We start from the raw sequence: 24,696 nt of genomic DNA, 5'->3' as shown, positions 1-24,696 counted from the left end.
GCTGGAGATAAACCTATACCCTGAACTTATATATTTCTGCTCTAGGAATGACAGGTAATCCTGCTGCAGGTGAACTATCACATTTTCATGAAATTATTGATCTTTTGAACTCTGTTACCTGTCCATTGATTCAGAGGGCAACACAGAGGTGATATAATATGTTTAAACTCCAATTTCTTAGTACAGTGTTTGATTTCCTTAATGGAAATTAAGGACCATTATGTGAACAAACTTCTTCGGATACATCAGGCCTGGAAAACATCTTTTTGAGAACAGTTATCATGTTAGCACTTATGGAATCATTTAACTGTATGACTTCTGAGAACTTGGAATAATATTCCACATACAGTAGGTAAATGACTTTATCCGCACTGAAACAAGTTTATAACTGTTTTGCTCCTTGGGAAGACCCTGTTTGTCATATTAAATACTTTTTTTTCTCTGACAGCCTGATTTGGAAAACATTACACATTCACATCATTTGCTCTTTTACACTTCACAATGCCTAAATGCAATATGTACATCTTTTCTACTACTGATTTTCACTGACTTGTTATTATGACCTTATTGGAGCTAGTCCACATCATTTGGGGATTCAATAATGGCTCACAGTTTGCAGTCATCTGCGATCTTTGTTAGCCAGAGTCCCTTAGTGTTGGCCTGTACTTCAGAGAAGTAGATGCCAAACAAGAGCGGTCCCAGGACTGAACCCTGAGGTACTCCACTTGTCACTTGTCTGGAGCTGGATTTGGAGTCAGCTACTGGACAGGTAACAGAGAGTTTTTGTTCTGAGGAAGTCTCTGTAGTGGAGAGGAAAGCGCTTAACTGTTTGTGAATAAAGTTGGTGTCCTTTGGAGTGCTCACGTTCTTCTGGTTATTCTGTGGTTTGCTGAGTTCTAGTTCTACTGAGTCGGCTACTTTTACAGTGTGGATTCTGTCAGTAAGCCAGTTGGCAACCCATCAAGTGATGTAGGGATTAATGCCCAGCTTAGTAAATTTATCTATGATTCCAGAGTGGGAGATGGTGTCGAAGGCCCTGGCAAGGTCCAGATAGGCTGTGTGGACCACCTTACCCTTGTCCATGGCTCTGGAGACTGATTCAAAAGAAGTCAATCAGGTTCAGGAGACAAGATCGGCCCTTCACTAACCTAAACTGCATGGGGTCCATTGGTTGCCATGATAATACATTCCATGGCCTTGCAGATCAGGCTCGTCAGACTGATGGGGCGGTAGTTCCCAGGATTCAAGGTGGATCCCCCCTTGTGGAGTGGGATAACTGTAGCTGTGCACTATTTATTCAGTGGGCACAAAGCCTGAGGTGAGGCTATGATTAAACATGACACTTAGGTGAGGTGCCAGTTCATTTTGTAGTTCATGTAGTACACAGCATAGGATGTTGTCTGGTCCCATGGATGCTGTATTCTTAGCTTTGGAGAGTGGGGTTTTTTACCTGTGTGGCCGTTATTACTGGAATTTGACAATCTTTCGGTATTGAAATGGGCCCTTTAGGGGGTGAGAGGGGGGTGAAGTTTGCACTGAATCAGTCTGCCAGGATATTGGCAATATCCTTAGGATCAGTATATTTAATGCCATTCTGTTGTAGCTCAGAGCAGATCTGAGCATTGCCATTTAGATTCTTGACATAGCTATAGAATGCCTTGTGGTTGTCTTTGGAATCTTTGGCAATTTTATTTTCGTAACTAGCTTTAGGGGATTTTATGAGGGATCTCAGCTTCTTACTGAGGCTGGTAAGGGAGTTTTTTGCATCTTGGGATTTTCTTCTTTTCTGCAACAGTTTCTTCCTTTTGTTGTAAAGTTTGTTTATGGCAAGGGACCACCAGATTGGCTTCCTTTTTTTGAAGGAGAGTGTCTTGGTTCTATTGGCGATGGCACGATTCATGCATGAGTGGATGTGCTGGTACAGTGCCTTAGTGTAGGATTCAGTTCCCATCTGCATGGGTGTCATGAAGTTTGTCACTTCTGACTTGAGTAGCATGAAGTTGGTATTGGAGAAGTTTTTTATGGAGGTTTCCTTACTGGGGGGTGGGGGTGGGATGTGGATGTCAAGGGTGATTAGCTTATGGTCAGACCTGACCAATGAGGGGGTGACCATAGGTGTGGAGCATCGATTTCCCATGCTGGCAATGACCAGGTCTAGGATATTGGAGCCCCTGGTGGGACTAAGGATTAGTTGATCCAGGGCATTGGAATTTATGAATTCCAAGAACCGTTGGGCAAAGGTGTTGGTACATGAGTAGTTTTCCCAGTTAATGGCAGGGTAGCTGAAATCACCCAGTATTAAGGTGTTTGGTTGTATCTTAATATTTGCCAGTATGTTTAGAAAGGTGTAGTGAGAATTGTGGGGCATGGTGGGGGATCTGCAGCAAGCTACAATTTGGATTTAATAAAATAAAAACATGGTAAATGTTTCAGGGTTTATTAAAAAATACAACTCTAGCATATCTCATTGCACAAACAGTGTACACCTGACTACACTCTTGGAAATAACCTCATCAACAGTATATCTCTGATAATCTTCCCTTTTAATCAGCCTGTTGACATCTTGGGTAGTATATACAAATCCTAAGTTTGACTTCACAGCTGTAACTATGCCACTAGCCCATTCATTCAGCTCACTTTGTTTAAAAAATCCTCCAGTGCTCAACATTCTTTCCAGCTGTTCATTCTCTCTCTCTCTCTCTGGAGAAACTCTAATGTGGTATTCCCTTGGTAAATAACCTAATCTAGTACATGATACAATGTACTTCTGCAGAATATAATTGAAGCTGTTAAGTCCTGATTAAGTTGCTTTGTTTCTTGCTTACCACTTGCCTAAATTTCACCAATAATTCTGTTTCAGCTAGCACTGGTAGGAATGTTCTAGAATTACACAGTAGGAAAGTATAGTTGTGTAAATTCTTACCATAACAGTAGATGTCCTTGTATTCACTGCTGCAGTAATCATAACTATATGAGATTTCCTGCCTGGAAGCCCGACATCTAGCCAGTCTTCCAAACACTTCTGAATTTAAAAGGTATGCTGAATGTCAGCATACGCTCCCTGCATAAAGTTGGGTGTAAAGGTGATGTTCAGGCCTACCAAAACAGAACTGATTGCCCCAGTAGGAACACCAACCCAAGAAACCCAAGAGGTAATGTGTGCATCCAGGACGACAAAGAACTAAGGGGTTGGAGGGAGGGATGGAGTGAATACTGCAGCAGTGAAAGCAAGGACATCTACGGTTATGTTAAGATTTTATACAGCTGTACTATGTCCTTAAATTCATTGCTGCAGTATTCCTAACTATATGAGAGAGTGCCAAAGCTCAAAAGAAAATTTGGGAGGAGGAAGGGGCAGAAGAGTCCCCTAAAGAACCATGAAGAACTAAACTAACAAAATCAGCCCTAGCTCTAGAGATACCATCAAAGTTGTAGTGCTTGGTAAAGGTATGCACAGAAGTCCAGGTAGCTGCTTCAAGAATGGAATTAGTATCTAAGCCTTTGAAAAAACACCAGAAGAAGCCACAGCTCTAGTAGAATGAGCCTTAGTTGAAAAAGAAAGACTGTCACCATGAAAAATGTAACAAAAGGAAATAGCCTTAGAAATCCACAAAAAAATAGTTTGCTTGGATACAGCATCTGTCAACTTAGCTTTAATATCATCAGGTAGAGGTTGTAGCCTAAGCCAAGAATACCTCCTCATTACTGAACCAAAAACAGCAACCCTAGAAGAGGCATCTGCCACATCATAATTACATTTAATGGAATGATGAACAACCTGTGAAGAAATCCCTAGCAAAGAAAGAACACAAGCTTTACCCTCAGAGTCTAGAAAATCAGAAATAAGTTGACAGGCCTGAGAAAGCACATACTTAGACATATGGGTCTGATAATTAATAGCCCTAAAAGCTAACGTAGCAGAAGTGTAAATATTTTTGCCCAGCCTGTCCATAGTTCTGCTGTCCTTGTCAAAAGGCAATAACTTGGATGAAGGAAGCAATTGAGATGGCTTATCACAAGCTACAGATACTACCAAGGGGTCAGCAGCAGGACATTTATATAAAAAAAGAACAATCCTCAGGAACCCAATAAAACCTACCAGACTTCTTAGAAGCAAGGGGAGAGAATCAGCTGTCTGAGAGGCATTGGAGAGAGCATCCAGTAAAGCAGCCAAGAGAGGAGGAATAGCCACAGGTTTAGGAGAGTCCAACTGCTGCAACTCATAGTACCGCTTATTGATATCAGAGACCCAAGTACAATCCCACTTAACAAATCCATCATCCTAGAGAGTGAGACTCCAAAGGAAATTTCCTCCAAAGGAACATCAAGACTAATAGATTTCTCCTGCTCTGAACCATAGACCAAAGGAGAAGGAGAAGGAATTTAAGTAGAATAGGTTAGGGATTCATCAGCAGAATCTGACTCATCCTCCAAAGAATCCTGGTATTTAGGTCCTTTAAGAGGAGTAGAGGAACAAGGAGGAGCAGGAACTGAAACCCATTGAGAAAGCTTTAAAGACATTAAGGCAGAAAATAACCCCTGAGTAAAAGCCTGCCACTCACTTTGTGGAACAGAAGAAGCATGTTTAAGTTTTTTCTTTTTTTAAGGGAACATCTTGAGAAGGCTCAGATCCAGGACAACAGTCAAGAACCATGGCAGAAACTTCTTCCCCAACTAGAAACTGAGGAACTCCCCTAGACCTCTTAGCAAAATCAACAGTGGTTTCCTGTGAATGTCTGAGATGGATGACTACAAAGCCTCTTTGGACGTGCTGCCAGTCAGAACCTCACCAGCCTCCAACATGGTTGTAGCAGAGAAATCTGACAACACAGTTAGGCGAGCCACTGAGTTCATAACAGCCTTGGAAGAAACACCTAGCTGAGGGTGGATAGCAGAAGATTCCAGTTGTACCTTTTTCACCTTCTTCTTCCCTAATGGCTGACTCTTGGGGCAAGAGATTCCTTCCATTGTATCTTTAGCAAGTAGCGTAAGATGCTGAATCTCAAGATGCAAGGAAAGGGAAGAAAATCTACTGCAAAGGGTTTTTGGAACAAACACCTGACAAACAGAACAAGATGTATGGTCATGAGAAACATCTAAGCAAAAAAGACACATTGTGGTGGTCTCTATGGGGAATCTGTCTCCCACACTGGCATTTACCCTTCCTGGATGACATTAACCCCAAGGAACACAATAAGCAAGAAAAAGCAAAATCCCCAATGGGGCACTTAACTTGCAAAAACAGCAAACAGGTGTAGGAAGTCACTGGAGAACATAAATTTGTTCAGCTGGCAGAAAATGGATGCTGGTAAACAGACCGACGGTGTACAAGACACATTCAGACTGGCAGCAAAGAAGTTCTGATTTGGTAGACCTGAACGTCTCCTTTATGCCCTGGGTTATGCAGGGAGTGTATGGTGAAGTTCGCCATACCTTTTAAATTCAGAAGTCTTTGAAAGACTGGCCAGACATTGGGCTTCTGAGGCAGAGAATCCCATATAGTTAGGAATACTGCAGCAGTGAATGTAAGGACATCAATCATGATTAGTATTATTTTACTGCGATTCATGCAGGATCCAGCTCAAATGTTTAGCTACTGTGTACTGACTTCTCTTTTCCATGACAATCTTCTCACATGCCAATCAACAAAAAATGTTTGGCAGACTTACTACATTTGCTCAAAGATATACTTGAAACTGAAACTTATATTTTCTATACTTGTACTCACAATGAAGTAAAATCTGACCCAATGGCTTCAGTTTATGTCCAGAATATGTCATCCAGAATATGTCATCAGTATGCAAACTGAAGTAGACAGTATCTGCCAGTTTTAAATTTAAATTCCAGTAAATATGGCATTCTGCTGCAGTAACTATCTTAAAAGTAGTGCTTTCGCCATGGCTTGGCTTTTTTGAACAAACAGTGCTGTCAGTGTTTTCGGTCTTATACTGAAGACTGTTTATGCATTTCAGTTACACACTCACAAATGTTTTGTCTTTTCTTTTATTTACTCTTCAGACTCAGTAACATGCAAATCCTGCAAAACAGACTTATTTCATTTCTTATATATCTTTGCAAAATAAATTTCACCTCCATATAGCCTGCAAATTTGAATAAATGCTTTACACTTTCTTTTCATGTGCCTGTAACCACAACCGATGCACAATACATTAAGCTTTTTTTTAACTGTGTATCTGCTTCTTGATGCCATCTTTGATAGCTCATGCTTTTCCATTTTTCCATTTATATTTATGAAATTTTTAGCTCTGAACTTACATCATTATCAGTCTTGGTTGTAGTTTTGCAAACCCTTACTCCCTCAGCAAGATGTTTAATTGCATGATTGTAATTTCACTCAGTACACACACATTCAATGCTTTATCTAGAGTAATTTATAATTCTGTCAGCAGTCTTCTTCTTACTTCATCATTTTAATGCCACAGACATCCAAGATGGCTGCACATTGAGTAACAGTTTAACTCTAACTTTCCCAGTGTGAAAACAGAAACCCAACAGAGAAGGCCAGTAGACCTTTGCATTTATGGGTAAATTTCAGTAACTGGCTAGTATGTGTACTGTCTGGATGACAGGAAAAAGAAATACAGAGCCTGGAAAAAAATCAGCTACAAAAAGTGACGAAGAAACACTGACTGGGGAAGGTTCTGCAGCTGTTCAGCAAAAAGCAATGCAACCACCAGACATGACTTCCAGTAACCTACAGGAAGATATAAGACAACTGCACACAGACCTGGTTAAAATAAATGAAACACTGATGGAGTATATCAACACCAGCAATAAAAGGCTGGAAAAAAAACAGAAGACACTTTAAAAGAATATTCAGATGAAGTGATGAAGCTGCAAAAATCAGAGTCTGAAATGAAGAAAAGGCTGGCTGAATATGAGACTGCTCAGGAAGAGATGTTTCAAAAATAATCGAATTAGAGGACACAGCAGGTAGGGAAAACCTGAGATTTTCAGATATACCAGAGAAGGTGGAAGGAACAGGCTGCATTAATTTTATGAATGCACAAACAAGCAACTGGACTGGTATTCCGCAGCATGAGTGGTTAGTTGAAAGGGCACATTGTGTGTATGCTCCAAACCTGGCTATGAGAAAGAAACCTAGGCCTTTAATAGTAAAGATGCAATACTACCAGCAGGAGCTGATTCTGACATAACTGTGGCAGAAAGGCAAAATACTAAAAGTGGGAGACAGCAGAGTGTTCGCGGAGAATAATTACTCATTGTACAATAGGCAGAAGAGGAGTAAATTCATTCCACTGTTCAGGGAATATTGAGATACAGATGTGAGATTTAAACTGCTGTACCCAGGTGTCTTCAAGATATTCTTCTCTGGAGGAACAAAATCATTTTTTGATGAAGTACATGCTAAGGAGGAAATACAAAAGTTTGTCCAGCAAAAAGTGAGCTATAAAACAGGAGGAAATTCTGCTTCTTGGTCTTCTGGTAATAAAGACCACAGAGAGACTGTACCTGTGAAACCATTTCCACTGTTTCAACAGAAAATGTTGGCGAGAAGGAAGGCAACATGAGAGTTGACTAAAAGAATCTAGAGTACATTGGAAATTAAGCAGAGTCAGGATTTGGAAGACGGAGATTAACAGTAATAAAACCAGTAACTTAATGTGGTATTACAATGCAATAATTATATTTATGAAATATGACAGAACAAGAGAATCTGGAAATATTGGATTTTTTTAGAATCTGTTGGATTTATGGGGTACTCTAAAGTATATGCTCTACTTCATGTCATTAATATTTGGAAAAATGCTTTGGGGAGGGGAAGAGAGGAGAGAAACTTAACAGTAAGTAAAATATATTTTTTCTTAATAGTACTATTTTTGTGCTGTATAGTTTCCTTTGCATGCCATAAAGTAAAGTTTTCTCAGTTGTTTTTAAGTGTAATGAGGATTGTAATTAGGTGCTGCTGTTCTTTTTTCCCTTTCTTTCTTTCTCCCTTCTCTCTTCCATCTTGCTCAGTTTTAAGAAATGTAGACACTGCAATGTAAAAAAAGCCTGCTTAAAAGAGCATGACAAGAAAAAAATTAATGGTCTTTTTCTCAATTTTGCATGGGGAAATGAATGGATTGAGGACCTTAGATTGATTTAGTAACAAGTTTTAAGACAAAGCAAGTAAATGAAAAAGGATATTGAATATTATGAGGCTTTTTCTAGGAAATGAACAAATTCTGTATCTGGCCGTCATGTCTCCATGGAAACAATCTGATAAAGAGAAATTGACTGTCTAGTTCTCAGAAGCAATCTGATAAACAGACTATGCTTGTAAAATGCAAGCACTATTAAATGATGCAGAAACTTATGAGAGGGTTTTAAGGTTTGATGTACATAGGGCCTATGTCAAAATTGATTGGCAGTTATATAAATTTATGTGTGATGGGATAATTTCTAATGAGGAGTTTAAATATCTTACAGTTGAGAACCCCATTATTCACTCTATTTTTGGTATCCACAAAATTCATAAAAATGTAAATTTTCCACCATTTAGGCCTATTGTAGATGCTAAGGGCTTCAAAATGGAACCACTAGCATCATATACAGACATCACCTGTAAGAATGTGTTGAACAATGTTCCGCGCATTTTAAGGGACTCTTGGCATTGTCTTGATAATATCAGGAATTTAAATTGTGGTGACAACGTTTAGTTTGTGACTGTAGATGTAGTCAACTTATTTTCGGTGATTCCCCCACCATATTGGAATTGATAGCTTTAACAACAGTCTGGCTAAGTGCAGTGATTTACACCATGTAAAAAGAGGCTTGCTTGTGGATTTGTTAAAATTGGTATTATCCAATAATTTCATCTTGTTTGATGGGGAATACTACAAGCAGACAAATGGGGTTGTGATGGGTGCCAGATGTGCACCCATCTATGCTAACCTGGTGTTGGCAGAATGGGAACAGCAACACATGTTTAATTCTGTCTATATGTCAATGATCGTGACATACTTAAGGTACCTGGTGACATACTGATTTTGTGGAAGGGCTCAGAACAAGAGTTGGAAGATTTTATTGGTTATTTGAGTAATAAGACCACATTTCTAACATTTACAAGTCACATGGACAGAGATAGGATATTCTTTTGTACAAAGAGAATGGCCATATACATTCGAACATTTACCGTAAAAAAAACATGCAGCAACTCTTTTTTACATTATGAGAGTTGCCACCCTCAGTTTCGAAAGAAAAATGTGGTGAAGGGTCAAATTATTTGATTGTCAAGGCTTATTAGTCAGGATGACTGTTTTAAATTTGAACTGCTGAAGCTTATTGACATGTTCACAAATAGAGGGTATCCAATGGATTTACTGACTAAGTTAAGTAAGGATGTCAAAATGAGAAGCAGCAGTAATTTTAGACCTATTCTCTTGGATTCAAGTAGAAGTGTTGGTTCATCTAATACCATTGAGATTAATACACTTACTACTAACAACTCTATGGCAATGGTGCTGGAGTATAACGATTCAGGTATGAAAATTAAGAACATTATCCAGACAGTATGGTACAGTGTATTTCCTTCAGACTTAAAATAAGTATTGGGTCCAAGCCCGAGAGTCATTAACAGTAGGGGTCCAACTTGAAAGAGCTGTTGGAAAGAGGTGTAGGGACAACTAATAGTAACATCTCATGGATGGATAAGTGTGGTACATGCAGTATTTGCAAATTTATTAATGATGGACCTTATGTACACATAGTTACAAAAGAACACTAAACTGCCCAGGGTACTGTAATTGCAATACTGAAATGGTAGTATATGTAGCCACCTGTCTATCATGTCCGGCATTTTAAGTAGGAATGACCACACGTAAATTAAGGCTATGTATTTTGGAAAACAACAGAGACATAAAAAACAAGAAGCCTACAAGTGCTTTATTTAACCACAGTAAGAAGTGTGACAACTACAAAAAGTTTATATTTTTTGTCATTGACAGGTTGCCCAAAAAAGACATGGGAGGTGATGTTAAAACCTTACTAGAGATGAGAGAATGTCTATGGCAGTTGCGCCTGGATGCAATAAAAACACTAGGCATTAATGAAAACATTTCTATTGCAAGTGTATTGAAACACAAATCACAGTTTATTTAACAGATGATTATATGTTTAATTTTCTTTTAACTTTTCTTGGACAAAGCATTCACCAAAGGGGTTTACATGAAACAGTTTATTACAACTAGTTTTTTCTGTTTTAAAATGTAGTTTTATCATAGTATTTCTTGTGCTGTTTTTTTTTTCCTTTGCAGCAGGGGTTGGGTTAAATGGTTAATTGGATAATTGATTTTAGTCAGTGATTCTACATTTACAATAAAGCTGTGGTTTTATCGAGTCACGGATCTTTTTATTCTTACTAGTGTTCGTTCAACTTGGTGGTCTGATAAACAGAAATTGACTGTCGACAATCTGATAATGAGAAATTGGTTGTCTGGTTCTCATGTTTTCATAGAGACAATCTAATAAAGAGAAATTGGTTACAGTCTGGTGGAGAGTGATTGGCTGTGAAAAAAAAAGAAAGAGAAACTGGCTAGGAGAGAATGTTCTCTGAAAGCACTCAGGGGTTTTCCCAGCTGGGCGAGTTATAAAGATAAGAAAAAAAAAAACAGTTAGCACTTACTAGAAGCACAGGCTGTACCATGCGTCTTAGTATTGATAACCTTTCTTTTAGGTTAACTCAAGTCAGTGAGTGTGGCTGTCAGTCAGTTTGGGACAGTTGTTCCTATTAGGAGGGTAAAACTTCAATATTTGAAGATGTACATAGTTTTCTCTGTTAGTATTAAATTAATAGGTTTTAGGGGGTATTGGGTGGCTGTTTTTTGTTTGTGGCCTTTCAATAAAACAAAAAGTTTTGTAAGATGTGACATAGGCTGAAATGGATATGACAAAAACAACTGTATAAAAGTTCAACCTGCCAGTGTATGCATGTAACACAAAAGCTGGAACTAGATGTTTAACAAAAAAGGTTATACATAAAAGGTGGGAATAATAGCTTTTTAATACAATGATGCTTTCTGTAATGTCGTTAAATGTTGATGGTCTCACAGATAAATATAAAAAAGAAAGAGTAGTGAACTATATTGAAAATGTAGAGTGCAAATAGTTATGTTACAGGAGACACACTTAAAAAGAACTGAACATGTGAATTTGATAAAGAAAGGTTTTCAGGATGGTTATTCAGCAGAATATCTGGGACAAAGGAAAATATTTATACTTATATTAATTACAAGAGTAGCTCCAATGGTGATAGAAGAGGATAAAAAAGATAATAATGGTAGATTTGTAGTGCTAAGGGGTTAATGGCAAGGGAGGAGGATTACACTGGCATGTATTTATATTCCACCTAAAACTGCTATAATGGAGCTTAAGAAAATTCTGGGAGAAATAATCAGTTTTCAGCAAGGAATATTACTTATATGTGGGGACTGGAATTTAATTTGCAGCAGTGAAAATGGGTCTGGGGAGCTCAGAAGAGAAAGTATAATGAAGGAGGGTAGATTTTTGAAGAAATTTATGAAAATTTTTGGCATGGAAGATATGAATTCAGTAATAGGAGTTCAGAGTCAATTTACATATTGTTCCCCAAGATATAAAAACTGGGCTAGGCTAGACAGAATTTACATTTCAGAGGAACATGTGCATTTAACTGAAGATCTTGATATGTACCCATTAACTATTTGAATTCATGCATCAATAATAACTAAAATAAAAACACAGTGTAATGAAATAAAAATGAAACACTGGCGCTTTCCCACCTATCTGTTTTAAAGAGAGGAATCTAAGTAATGGGTAGTAGAGACTATTCAGGAGCTATTTGAGAGGATAGAAATTACTTCTGAAAATACAACTAGGGAGTGGATAAAATTAATGTGGAGTTTGAAAATAAGATAGAAATTAAAGAAAGGGGAGCTATGCTTAAGAAGTAAGAATTATTTAGAGGGACTGACAGATGCTAAAGTATTGCAGAATGGGGTGAATCTCACAGAACAAGAAGAGGATCAACTGCAGAATGCTAAGTAGAAAAATAAGGGATTACCTCGATAATATACATGAGTTTAAAAAGATTGCTGTTAAACAACTGTTTTTTGATAATAACACTAGACCACAAAATCTTTTAGCACAACAACTCAGGCAAAAGAAAATAGAAAGGGTTGTCACCAGCCTTAGGGAGCCTATAAGAAGGAAGGTAACAAGAGATCCTGTAGAGGTATTAGAAATATTCTGGAAATTCTATGACAATCTGTATAAAGCAGAGAAATACGGAAATCAAGAAAAGATACAAATGGAATTGTTTATGGAAGAATTAAATATGCCAAGGTTAGAGGCAGATGAGGGTCAATTATTGATGGTTAGGATAGGAAGAGATGAGATAAAAATTGTCATGTATAACCAATCTACAGGAAAGTCCTCAGGAATAAATGGCATTTCTGTGGAAGTTTGGAAGCTAGGAGGGCAAAAACTGATAAAGATCTGGCAGGCTTTGTTTAACAGTATTTTAAGAGGAGGAGAAGTACCAATATCCTGGAAGAAAGCGGTGGTAGCTATAATACCTAAAATATAAAGATCCATCAAATCCAGCTTCAAACAGGTCCATTTCAATACTAAACCATGATTACAAAGTGTTCATGTCTATAATGGCTAAAAGAATGGTAAAAGTAATGCCACAATTCATACATGTGGATCATGTGGTTCTATGGAGGGGAGGCAAACATTTGACAACTTTAACAGAACATTGATTATCCAGAGGGAAGCAGAATGTAAGAAAATATCATTGTTGTTGCTGGGTCTTGATGCAGAGAAAGCATCTGAGAGTACGCTAGGACTTTATGAGCAGGGCAATGGAAGCATTTGCATTTCCTGAAAAAAATATAAGGTTATTAGGAGGATATATGAGGGATTGGAGGGGACAATTAAAGTGTGTGGCATCCTCTCTGATAATTTTTGCTTAAGAAGATGAACCATGCAGGGGTGTCCTCTTTCCCTGTTGTTATTTGCATTATGTTTAGAACCATTGGCAAAGAAAATAAGGTAGTCAAAAAAGCTGGATCTATTTGCATATGATATTATCTTATACCTGGCAAAACCAGAAAGAGACATTACAGTGTTGTGGAGCATTTTGGGACAGTATCAATTCTTATAGGGATACACAATTAATGAACCTAAACATAGGCAATAGCAGTAAATTATGTACCCACATATGGACTGGTTCAGCAATATCCATATTTATGGGGACATGATAAAATTAAGTATTTGGAAGTATGGATTAAAAGTTATTCTGGTGTGGCAGCTAAGGATATGAAGGAAGAGACTAAACAAAGGATAATACAAAAACTGAGAAAATGGAAGCTTTGTTATATGGATATGGATAGTAAGATGCAAGCAGGTATTTAGTCCCATTAGTGTTATACACAAGTCAGGGGTATTTTTATCAACGGGAGGAGAAGTTGTGGATAGCAATTAATAAAGAGCTGGAGGACTTTATCTGGGAGGGAAGATGGCAAGAATCAAGTGGGATAAGCTGATTCTTCCAGTAGAACAGGGAGGATTGGGATTACCTAATTTGAATGGTTCCTTCAGAGCTACACAGTTAAGGCTCATTCCTATACATAGCACAAGCAGAAAACTATAATTTAAAGGATGATGATGAAACAAGGGGAAAGCTCAAGAAACAAGGAGAGATTCAGATTTTGGATGCAAGCCTTCAAGGAGAATAACAATAATCATACAAAAATATTATAACATAAAAAAAGTAAAGTAAAAACTTTATTGTCATTCAAAATCATACAGCAAAGTGCACAGCAGAACAAAATTACATTTCTCTAAGCTCATGTGCTACAAAAAAACATAATAATACACATAACGACAGCACAGCAACACAGCAGCAACAACAATACAACAGAGTCCAAGCCAGGCCATCTGAAGGTATTGAATCTGCAGTAAACATACTCTGCCCATTTCAGTGGCAATTGCCATGACCGCTGCCATCCTCACCATCCACACCATGCACACTGTCACCAGTTCCATCCTCACACCAGCAAAGTCTCAGTCCCAGTCCATACTCTGATTCCTTCCAGTCCCCCTGCATTTCCATCACCTTAGGCCCCAACAATTACCGTGACCACAGTACTCCATACCATCCTCACTGAGAATTGCCAGCTCCATCCACCAGCCCCAGCTAAGTCTCAAGTCCCAGACCAGTACTCAATAAACAGAATCCAGTGGAACCAACAACAATACAATCCATCAGTCAGACTCTGATACCTGCCCTTGGAGCCACTGCCACCCCTGAAGGCCAAACAACAGCAATTAGCTGAGTGATCCTTGAGACAAACAATCTTCAAAAACACAGCAAAAACCTCCCAGGCAAGCTGAAAAACAACATGCTTGCCGATACCATACATCCGACCACCCGACGAGCCAAAAATGGTTCACAAAAATGGACAATACATTGACAAGTCACAAAAAGAACATGAATTGCATAATAAGAACCAGAGTAGCCACAGCCACACAGGGCATCACCATCATGGATGTACATGTCTATAAAGTAACTATTATAGCTGTAAAGTAGCAAAAAGTATTCTAAGAACTAAGTCAACATGGGAATGGAGAAAGGAGATTCTGCCAATAGGGATGACTGCAATTAGGGATATAGACAATAGGCAAGAGAGGCTGGAATTTACTGGAGAAAACTGGCAAAGGAAACAAGGTATTGAGAGCAAATAACTAGAAAGGGAAAGATGACAGAATGGGAAGACGCCAATAATCTACTTGGACTGCAGGTTAGAGATTGTCTTCCATATCAAGGATTGATATCAGAGTTTAGACAAAGAGAAAGAAATAGGGGGTCCTAAACAAAAGACCACCACTGGTAGAATTTTTAGTAGAATGTAGAACAGAAGCTGCCATTAAAAAGTAATAATTAGTAGAGCATATAAAATATTGCATGATAACTATAAGAATCAATCAGAGGAGGCTGGAAAGGATTGGAAAGAGAGATTGGATAAGCAATTCACAAAGAAACAGTGGGAGGTTATATGAATGTCTCCCAAATATGCAACAAAATCTAGAAGATTTAGGATTTTTGGTTGGAAATGTTTACATAGACATTTTTATACCCCAAGTAGACTCCAGATATTTTTTTCCTCAGGTAGACAGCAAATGTTGGAGGTGTGATGGTGAAGAAAGAGGTAAGTGGGAACATATTTTCTAGAACTGCAATGAAATGGCGGACTTTAAGGATTCCCTGTGGGATGCACTGTCAGAGATGCTGGGTGGGCAGATTAGTGTGATGAGGGAGATGATTTTTCTGAGCTATGATACAGAACTGGAATTGCCCAGACATGGTAAGGCCTTGCTGCCTCAAATTATGTTGGCTGCCAAAAAAGCAGTTACCAGACAATGGAAATCATAATCTAAACCAACTATACTAGAAGTTCTGAATATAGTAACAGAGATAAAACAACTGGAATTGAGATCTTTAGAAAAGGGTAGGAGCAAACTACATAGGAAAAACTGGAACTGTGAGAACAATACATACAGGGGAGGAATGAGGTTTAAAAGAAGGCAGGACTTAAATGTTATGTTTGACTGAAAAGGACTGGGTAGAATATAAGTGATATATAATATTAGCAGCTGGGAGTGTGTCAGTATAGTTTGTGATGTAAAATGCTTGCAACTAGGATTGTGTCGGTGTGGTTTGTTTTCATTTATATATATGTATGATTGCCTATGTTGTAAGTGATGGTTTAATAAAGATGTTTCTTGTTTTAAAAAAGCAGGAATTGAATAATTTATGTAATGTTGCTTAGGTCATATGATATAAAGCAATATATGTGAAGTATAATGTTTGTAAACATGAACTTGTTAATACAGTTTGATTACCTTTATATAAATGTAAATTTGCCTATATCACAGGTGATAATTCAATAAAGGTGTTTAAAAAACATTATCCCTGGGATTCAATAAAGTCTATACTAAGTGTACATTAAGTGTACACTGTTCTGAGTGAGCAAACAATACAGGTATAACTCACACATTTTTCCTCCTAATTTTAGTTTTCCTACTGATTGTCTTGCAGCTTTAAATACTGAGAGGGGGATTCATAGAGGTTACTACAAAGTGTAGACTACATGTACACTTAGTGTAATCTTTCTGAGTGACTAGAAAGCACAAAAATGTGGTAGGGATGTTCTTGAATACAGATCATGTACACTTAGTGTACACTTAGTGTAGGTGTTATTGAATCTGGCCCCATGACAAGAGAACCAGAGGAGGGATGTCAGTTTTGTTAGTGACCCAACTACTTTCATACTACAATATTGCCTAAATAGGAGTTCACACATCACTAACTGTGCATTATGTCAGGGATAGCCATTCAGTGGTGCAAGAATTGTCTCTAGGTGCTTTTGTCTCTGATTACTGTCACCAAAGATGGGCACTGGTATTTTCTGGTGATAAGTGGGTTGAGTATGTAGCCTGCTGTGACCTATGCCAGGTACTCATGCTAATGATGGAAGGGGTTAATGTGCCACTGTTGAACAGTGTATGCTCAGTATAAAGCCCAGCAGCTCTGAGTCAATAAGCTACTGGTGGCCGGTGTTCAGCTGGTCAGCCTGTTAACTGGGACAGCTCTGTTGTTCACTGGGTAAATGGACAGGTCTATTAACCTTCCTCTGCCATGATCAGAGCTCAAAATGCAGAAAATACATTAGGTTCTTACTAATCAAAAAAAAAAAACACCTCTAGTGCTTGATTGTGAGGAAAGTAAAAGCAAATGGCCACAATAATTCATTTTAACCTTTTGCTGTTGAGCAAGTATACCCTCCCCCAGAAAAAAATCTTCTTTTTAGTATTTTTCTTCTCGCACTGCCCCTTTCCCATTACTTATATATATATATATATATATATATATATATATATATATACACACACACACATACAATTATATATAAATACTGTTATATACAGATAGACAGACATGGGTTGCCTATAAGATGTTGAATGGCAACTTGTTGAACTGAGAAAACTGCCAGCACAGCTAATTTAAAATCAGTTAATTGAATGTACTGTGCAAGATCATGGTACAGTGGGGAATGGGGAATTTGCCCTTTCCCACTGTAGTGTGATCTTGGAGCTGGTATATATAATTAGCAGAGAGACTAAGGGAGGTGGAGTCTCTATCTTCATTAAGGACAGGCACACCTCCAGACTGGTTTACCAGCATGAAGCACTGGAATTAACCCCAGGTGCAACTGACAGTTGACAAGATACCCATCCAAGTTATAGCCAGCTATAGACCCCCCCTCCATGACTCAGAACACCCAATCCACCTACCTGGACCTACTTGACTCCATCAAGGTACCTCCTGACACCCTGATCCTTGGTGATTTCAACTACCCCACCATAGACTGGATGAACTATTCCTGCACTAATGCACTCACCCAACGATTCCTTGACTTCATCAGTTCTAACTCACTAGACCAGCTTGTCTCATCCCCTGCAAGGGGAGATAACATTCTGGACTTGGTTCTCACCAACATGGGGGGGGGGGCACTGCACCATACCCATAGTATGTTCTTCCCTGGTGAGATCACATCATCACTCTGTCTCATTCGAAGTTTCTATCCCACCCAACCCCCCCCCCCCAACCATAACCAGGCTAAAAAACTTCTCAAAAGCTGACTACAACCTTCTAAGGGAAGGTATCAGTAGATTCACACCACTGCCCCCATCAGAGGATGCAGAGAACTATGCTGAACAGTGCACCAGTGCAGTATACAAGCACCTGTACAACTGCATGGACTCAGCCATACCCAACAGATCTAAAACCTGCTCCTCAAGGAAACACAAACCTGCCTGGTTGACATCTTCTATCAACGGGCTTTACAACAAAAAGAAGAAACTGATGTCCAAGGGTAAAAATGAACAAATTCCAAATTTGAAAAACTCCCTCCTCAGCCTCAATAAGGAAATCAGATCACTAGTGAAAACCTCCAAAGCCAATTATGAATTGAAACTAGCCTCCAAAACAAAGGGAAACCTACAAAGTATTCTGCAGTTAAATCAGGAACCTCCATAGCAAAGCCCAGGTTTGTTACAAATTAGTACTTAATGGTACCACTTACACTGATCCTGTTGATTTCGTCAACCTGCTAGCAGATAGGTTCAGTACAAACTTCACCCCCCTATCCTTCCCCGAAGGCCAATTCAACATCCCTGATACTTGTCCCACACCTCACATATCCATTGATCAAGTGTTAAAGGCCCTATCCAAGACAAAGAACACAGTTTCCATGGAACCTGATAGTATCCTAGGCTGCATTCTGCACCAGCTCCAGCAAGAACTAGCTTTGCCATTGAGCACTCTATTCAACCACAGCCTAAGTACAGGCTTCATTCCAGCAGAGCAGGGAACTGCAATTGTCATCCCCTTGCACAAAGGTGGTGCCCATACTGACCCTGGAAACTATCCCCCATTAGCTTGACAAGTCTGATGTCTAAAGCCATGGAGCATATTATTATGTATATCATAAACAAGGACATATGCAATCACCAAGCACTTGACCCCACCCGGTTTGGATTTGTCAAGGACAGATCTTGCCTGTTGAACCTGGTTGACTTCTTTGAGACTGTCACCAAGGCCCTGGACGAGGGGAAAGTCAGTACATGCAGCTTACCTTGACTTGACCAAGGCCTTTGACACAATCCCCAATCTGTGCATCATTGGAAAGCTAAAACAACTTGGCATAAATCCCTGTCTCATCAGGTGGGTGGCCAATGAGCTCTCCAATAGGGCCCACAAGGTCAAAATAGGCACCTCCACCTCCAACAGCAGACCTGTCACTAGTGGCGATACCTAGGGATCTGTCCTGGACCCTTACTGTTTGACATCTGCTTCTCAGAGGTTCAGACAAAGACAAAAGGCCTGTGGCTGACCAAGTTTGCAGATGACTGTAAGTTGGGTGTTGTCATTGACTCCCCAAATGATGTTAACATACTACAAGAAGGTTTCACAGCAACAAATGACTTGTGCCAAAGTCAAGGCCTTAAGTTAAATGCAGAAAAGGTATTATCATATAATTTGGCAAAAGGATGGCCCCTAATTACCACATCAACAGCAACCCACTAAGCACACAACCTGTGGTGAAAGACCTGGGTACTTAAGTTGACAACAATCTCACATTCGACCATCATGTAGCGGCAGTGGTCAGAAAAGCTTTTACTTGGTTCATCTCATAAGTAAAGGGATTGCATTCAGAAAAAAGGAGGTTATTACCTCACTGTAGTCCTCCCTCAGTAGGCCAGTAATTGAGTATAATGCCCTGTTTGGTGTGCACCTCTCCAAATACCCGCACCAACTGGAAAGTCCACAGAAAAACCTCACAAAGAGAACCCATGGCCTCCAACACCTGTCCTATGTGGACAGGCTAAAATCACTATCACTCTACTCCATATGTACAGATTGCTCAGAGGTGATCTGTGTCTCCCCTACAAGGCAATATCAGACCATGTCCTACTAGAGATGCTCCATATCTGTAAATCTAAGTCTTTGTGCATTACCCGCTCAAAAGGCCTAAGTCTAATATGCAACATCAGCAAAACTTGCTGGAGAGACAGGTTTGTCTCCCAGAGGCTGCCCCATCTCTGGAATAGACTTCCCATACATGTCAAACAGAGTACCTTGCTGACCCTCTTTAGGTGCAACCTTGATGAGTGGATGGGAAACTACAAATTTGTCCCAGGGATTTCACCTGTGACCCTCACTGACAAGGGCAACAGGTGCTGACTGAGGTTTCTTTTTTGGGGATAAACTCTTGGCTAGGCTTTTAAGGGCCCCAGGGCCATTAGCCTAGTAATCTCCTATGATCCTATGGTCAGGTTTTGACGAATTGCCAGACTTTCATATGTGGATATCTATCTGTCTATCTATCTATACATATGCATACATATACACACACATACACAAACACATTATTATATATATATATATATATATATATATATATATATATATATATATATATATGTGTGTGTGTGTGTGTGTGTGTGTGTGTGTATGTGCCAAGGTGTCCTCTTGTCAGCACTACTCACTGGCAGAATCGCTAAGTATTTTCAATCTCAGTCTGCCCAGTGGGTTGGACTTCTTCAAAATGGCACTACCTATTCTGAACCAGTAGACATTGCCTACATAGTATCAATCAAATTCAGTGCAAATTTTCCAACAGAGACTACTATCCAAAGTATACATTTCCCTGAATTACCCAATTCCAGAATCATCAGTAAAGAACACATGCTAATGGAGCTTTCCAAATCCAAAAAATGCTTCTTCCACAGTACTTGATAATATACTTGGCTGCTTAATAAGCAGTACTAAATATTCTCTGGCAGAGCTATTGGTCAGTATGTTTGACCCATGTCACAGAGGTATGGTGCACAGCAATGCTGATTTCACTCTAATAACTGACCTTCTAGAGACCCAGGGGAATTATAGGCCCATCAGTCTGATGAGTCTCAACTGCAAAGCCATGGAGCATATTGTAATAGACACGATTAATGATTTTATCGAAATGTCATTATACTAAATCTGCAACAGTTGGATTTGTCAAGGGTAGAAGACATCTACTGAAATTGGTTATTTTCTTTATGGGGTTAATGCAGGTTATTGACAGTAGTCACTCTGTCCACATGGAATACTTTGACCTGGCCAAGGCATTTGACAGCAATCCTCATGCTACCACAGTATGTAAGGTTAATGCTTTAAAAATGGATCATTATGTGGTAGATGGATAGCATGTTTGCCAAAACACAGAATCCATGCAGTGTTGGTGGTAGGTGCCCAATCATACAGTATGAAGAAGACTTATGCTGTCCCACAGGGCTCAGAGCTGAGTGGAACATCATTTGCTTATAAATTTCCCTTTACAGGCTTACACGTAACCTTAATTATAACACTAATAATGTAGATATTTGAATGCAGTACTCACCATGCACTTTACAACAGACACGCGCACACACACACACACACACACACACACACACACACACACACACACACACACACACACACACACACACAGAGCTAGGTCATCAGATGTCCTATACAATTCCTCAAACTGGTACCCTCCTCAGCTTGGAAAAAAAACAAATATATTTTCCAAGTTACATTTTTTAAAGAAAAAATAGATATACCTTCTGATGTGAAATTGTGGTAAGCTGCTTGCTACTAATATGACAAACAGTTTGCTACAGTTAAATCTCCATACCCAATATTTCAGGTGTTACAGCAACCACAAACGCAGTATCTGCAGCCTTTACCGTAACCAAAAATGTAATACTGGAATGCCGATTCTACTCATACCTATACTTTTCAACTTCTTTCCTTAAGAATTCTGGACTGTAATTCATGTACAATAAAAAAAAACAGGTTTTGTATTAATATGCAATAAGAATTCAAGAAACACTAACATCTAACATTACTGATTAATTGCACTGGAAAATGAAAAAAAAAATCGGTGTGTGTGTGTGTGTGTGTGTGTGTGTGTGTGTGTGTGTGTGTGTGTGTGTGTGTGTACACACACACACACACACACACACATACATATATGAGGCAAAATTGGGGAAGTTCTGACACCCCCCTTACTAACTCCAGGGTCGCACTACAGTGGGGAAAAGGCCATATATAATTTTCAGTGAATTGAGTTTTCAGTGAATTATGCTTTCAGTGATTTGTGCACAGTCATTTGACTTTCAGTGAAATGTGCTTTCAGTCAATAGTCCTAGATCCAGCTGTATATGTTGTATAGCTGTATAGCTGAAGTTGCCTTGCATGCATGTATACTGTTACTGTTTCCCGATCATGGGTAAAAATGGTCCTGTTTTCCTGTTTGGGTTGATAACATAAAATAAATAACATTATTTAAAGAAACACACAATGTTCTTTTCTGATTTTCTGAGAAAAAACAACTATAATGTTTATGTACTTATAAATTAAAGTATATATTTCCAAGCCTGAGATTTATAAACAAACATACTGCTGTTACAGTGCAAAAATGGATGCTGTTACAACTAGACTTATTCTGAATCAATGTATATACTTTACTGTCAGGTTTCCTACAACATAATATGTAAGAGAAAGGTAAAAGTATAGTTTTCCGATTCCACTTTCTGTTCTTTCAGTTTGTACCTGTGTGCTGTTAGCATTGTACAGTTATACAAATGGCTGCGTGTCTGGAGATATTTATTCATTAGATGCAGACATGCCAGTGATTGAAGGTAATTACACGTGGCTTAAACTGATGCACCATTATTTTTAATATGTCTATTTTTTAGTTTCTTGCATTGGGAGGCATTCAGTAATCATCATCATAATTGTCATCTCTGAACCTTTTCCTTTTTTTTTTAATATATTCTTAATGTCAAAAACTAGTTTACTGAGTAAGTTCTGCTTGGCAAATATTCATTCTGATTTCAATTTCCATAGCACTGTCCATCTTAAACGATTATCTACCCCAATTACATTTGTTTCTAATTTACTCAGCCTGACATTAAACTGTTTATTTCACTTGCTTAAATCTTAATTTTTAAGATAGTGTAAACTGTACAGATTGCACATATTTAAAACACAGAGTCAAACTTCAGTATGCCCAATATGTGTATAGCTAATCTCGTTAAATACAGTACACAGTGGATGAAATGGTTATAGCCTCAGTAAAAAAAAAAAAATCTAACTTTACTATGATTTTACTACAATAAATTAAAATGCACTTCCAATGTGTGTCTGATGCTCATTTTCATCTGCTGCTGAGTTCTGTAATTGCTGCAGTTATGGTGACTCTTAGAACTGCTTAAATTGTAACTATTGTTTACAAAGTATATAAGATAACTGTGAATGAACGGAGAGGTGTGTGCAATATTGTTGCTAGCGATTTATGTTCTCTGTGCCTCCATTTGGATGAACATACTCATTTGGCTTTATTTTTCAACACTCAACAGTAAGGACTCTTAAGTAATTATTTATTTCTCCAAAACAGTTACTGGTAAACAATCAGATACAGTATATAATGCAGTACAAAAAAAAATCAGCTGCAAGTGTCAAAAACAGATGAAGCTGTTGTAACAGTTTATTTAAAGATCAATAGGCCTATGTAAGGAGCCCCTTCAAACATGTTGAAATTTGCTGCAGACTGTACTAAATGGGCACAGTTTGGTAAAGTTGAAGATATGATGTCCCCACTCCCTTCTTCTCCCTCCCCTGTACGATCAGACAGGCATACCTAGAGAATGGTACTCTGAACAATATTGCAAATATCAGTCTTTTCTTCATTTTTAGTCAGTAGCATGAATTAATATATGACTAATCAGAGAACTGTAATCCTGCAGGTTTTGTTAGCAGCTTGTATCTATTAATGTATACTTATTTATATAACTGGATTGTAACAGTGTGCCACTGTCCTTTTTATGGAGACAGATATATAGTTGTATAGTACCCAGTACCAGACTGTGAGTCTGTCAGTCTGACAAAACGGACACTCTACCTGCTCCTACCTAGCAACACCTACATCAAGGAGTAAATGAATAGTTATTCTGAAAGCATTAGGATTACTAGTCAAGTTGATAGGTGTGAAGCCTGAGCAACACAGTATTTTATTTAACCTGCAGCTGGATTTGGAAATGATTCGAAAAAGTCATACTTGGCTAGAAAAAAAATTCTCAAACATATTTTCAAACACAGATTCTGAACCTTATTTGCATGTTTAAAGTTATATTCTATGCAGTTCTAAGATAACATACATAGAATGCTTATAGTACAAGACTCAGAAGTGTACCTGTACATTTTCAAAATTATTTAAATAATATTTTCATCATGTTCCATCTCACCTTCAGCTGATAATTTACATAACCATTGAAGCAGTAGGACTGGATGCGTTACCTCAGGAGGTGTGACATATAGACCTACTACAATCATTCATTCTGCCAGAGACGTTTTCCTCCCTTTCTGTTCCACCTTTCAGTGATAAGTCAGATTCTGCACCTGTGCATTGTCTATTACTCTGCTTAATTACTTTGTGTATCCTAGTAATTAATATAGTTGAGTGTGGTAATTATCTTTTGCAGCAGTACATTGCAAAAAGTGGGTACCTATAAACCACAGCATTTCTTCTTATAGGAATATGCATATTATTGAATTCACTAAGCCTACAGAATTGCTAACTGTTAAAGTTTTTTACAGAGTAAAACGTCACCCAGAAACAATGTGTATTCTGACCATGTCTGAACCTTTTATTCCAGGTCCCAAACAAGAAGAATCCCTCTGCATTAAAGATATGCCATTTACAAAGAGGTTTGATTTTACTGTAGCTTTCAGTGTGGAGAAGTCAAATGGTGAGTAACAAGAGAAATGATTTTTATCCAGTAGAAATCATTAGTAGAACCTGAATCAGTAAGTGCAAAAAAGCCATTGCAGATTGCACCTATCTTGTTATGTGTTGAAGGGAAACCAACAATTACTCTTAATCAAGGCACCAATTTTAACAATGTGTGCTTCATACTATGAATGTGTACCCTTTGAATCATGGTAGTTGTAGGAAACTCCTTGTAGCAGCATTATGTACACAGAAGTATCTAATATCACTCCATAGCTATCTACCTAATTTCACACTGTTAATCTGG

General features: G+C 38.5%; 1 protein-coding gene across 2 annotated transcripts in view; it reads left to right on the top strand.

Annotated features, from left to right (window-relative positions):
- The window catches only part of LOC122809069, a 553,596-nt gene that overhangs the window by 216,888 nt on the left and 312,012 nt on the right, over positions 1-24,696 (top strand). For both annotated transcript variants that reach the window (XM_044080283.1, XM_044080284.1), the window contains exon 5: positions 24,316-24,408. In XM_044080283.1, the coding sequence (XP_043936218.1) occupies positions 24,316-24,408 (93 nt within the window). The remainder of the gene's footprint in view (positions 1-24,315; positions 24,409-24,696) is intronic.

The sequence above is a fragment of the Protopterus annectens genome, chromosome 8.part0 (genome assembly GCF_019279795.1).
Source record: "Protopterus annectens isolate FY-2018-M chromosome 8.part0, PAN1.0, whole genome shotgun sequence".
In the NCBI taxonomy this organism is placed as follows: domain Eukaryota; kingdom Metazoa; phylum Chordata; order Ceratodontiformes; family Protopteridae; genus Protopterus; species Protopterus annectens.
Note: the sequence above shows the minus strand (reverse complement) of the source record. Positions and strands in the feature narration are given on the sequence as shown.